We start from the raw sequence: 2,111 nt of genomic DNA on the forward strand, positions 1-2,111 counted from the left end.
CCACAGTTCAAGCCTAACAACTTTTCTTCTTCTTATTTCTTTTTCCTGAATAAGCTCTTTCCTTCTTAATAGATAAAAAAAAAAGTTATACATTAAATCTAACCAAATGTATAAATTATAATATATGTGCATGGATTGGACATCACTGTACATATACGTAAAACTGAAACCATTCTATATATGCAACTTAACAGTTGGATCGTAATACATGCATATGAATATGATATATATATATATATATAGATAATATATATATACACAGAATTTCATTATTGAGTTCATCGAAGTACGTTAGAATCTCTGAATTTGAGTAGGAAAGCTCTTTTATAAAACTGCTCTCTGGCCAAACTTCTGATCTGCTTAACATAGCTTTCGAAGCTCATCAGTCCCATTTCAATCCCCTTATCCATGGCATAAATCGTATCCTCAATCGCTGTATCACCAGCCAAGCACTCCAAAACCGATTCACACTCAACAATCTCGAAAGCTTTCTCGATTTCATCCCCACCAATCGCCGCCACCAACTCCTCCCGATCATTAAACCTCAGCCAATTCCTCACCACATCCGCCTGCTCAGCCATCTCCGATCCTCTGTTCTTCAATTCCTCTTTCTCTGTTTCCAACCCACCAATCATTCTCTCCCCAAATTCCACCCTCTTCCTCATTTCCGCTCTCAACTTCCTCAACTCCTCGATCTCACGCTGAGCTCCAGCCTTGAAATTCGCCACGTCGTAGTAAGCAGCCCCGGCGAGTCGATCAAGAGCCTCGCGCTTCGAGACCCTCGAAGGGTGTGCGAAACCTGAGCTTATTCCGCCGCTGCCTGAGCCCGTTGTTTGCACCGCCGCCGGAGAGTACTGTGTTAAGGGATGATCGTGGGTGAAAAGTCTTGTGAGGTTCCGGACTAAGACTGGGAGAGAAGACCTTGGGTGAGCCCAAGTCTGGAGATAGGGACAGGTGGTGGAGCCAGAGAGGTAGACGAATGGGTGATCACTGCGAATTCGGTCGTTGTAATTTGGGGAGACGAAGACGATTGGAGCCATGAAAGGGTGGTTTTCGTGGAGCCAGATTGTGATGGGAACAAGAGGTGTGTTGGGAGTTGCAGAGATGCGGAGTTCTCCGGTGACGCACAAGAGGTTGACTGCCATGCCGTCGTTGTGGACGAAGGTGCCAAAATTGGGAGTGAAATTGGGAAAATCTTGGAGAAACGAAAGGAGGTGATTTCGAATCACCCATTTTTGGTTTGGATCTAAATATGAGAGGTTGAAAGGACTATCAGAAGAGAGAGCTTGTTCTATGAATTGGATTTTAGTTGGTGATGCCATGAATATAGTGGAAGAATAAGAAAGACCCACACTTATAACTACTTCTTCACTATTACATATTAGCAAGCAAAATAAAACTTCTTAGTATTATTATAGTTTTAATGTTGTAACTAATTATTTGGACTATATATATCTATCAATCTAAATATATCGTTTCTAGAATAATAAAGAAATATTATAATTTTGGTCAAGTTATGAACCAAAAGAGACTAGGTAATGAGAAGGATATTGTAATTTCTTGGAAGTTTTGAGTTATTGACTTGATGGATGTTTCCTGAGGCTTGCTTCTTTCGTATCATGACTTGACTCGGCAATATTTTGTTTAATACAAAAAAAAGGTAGAAGAAATTCATTAGCTTCTAGATTTCTTTTCTTCTCAAAAAAAAAAAAAAAAAGAAATATACATTTATATGTTTATGTTTTATTGTTTAAAGACAATGTTGTAGTGTTTGCAAGTGACTGATTTTTTTAATTTTAGTGAGTAGACTTTCTTTCAAGTTCATCTCCTAGTATATATTACACCAAATTGTCAAATTCCTCTAGCAAATTAAAATATAAAAGTAGTTTTCCGATTCTAAAAAAAATAATGGGATAATTTAAAAAAAAAATACAAAAACAACAAAAAAAAAAAAATTATAAAAGTAGTCCACCTATCCCGAATCTTTGAGAGAAAATGCATCATTTAGATCAGTAGTCAGCTTATGAATCGACACTTTATTAGGGCCTGTAATGAGAATATCGTCCACATAAACTTGAAGACTAACCAAACTCTGAGCTGAACTAAAAATA

At 37.8% G+C, this 2,111-nt stretch overlaps 1 protein-coding gene across 1 annotated transcript; it reads right to left on the bottom strand.

Moving 5' to 3' along the window:
- Window positions 1-278: 278 nt before the first annotated feature.
- LOC133032046 (protein ELC-like) lies at window positions 279-1,322 on the bottom strand. The gene has a single exon (XM_061105866.1). It carries the CDS (start codon window positions 1,320-1,322, stop codon window positions 279-281), a length of 1,044 nt encoding a protein of 347 aa, XP_060961849.1.
- Between the last annotated feature and the right edge of the window lie 789 nt (window positions 1,323-2,111).

This window comes from Cannabis sativa, chromosome X (assembly GCF_029168945.1).
Source record: "Cannabis sativa cultivar Pink pepper isolate KNU-18-1 chromosome X, ASM2916894v1, whole genome shotgun sequence".
NCBI lineage: Eukaryota > Viridiplantae > Streptophyta > Magnoliopsida > Rosales > Cannabaceae > Cannabis > Cannabis sativa.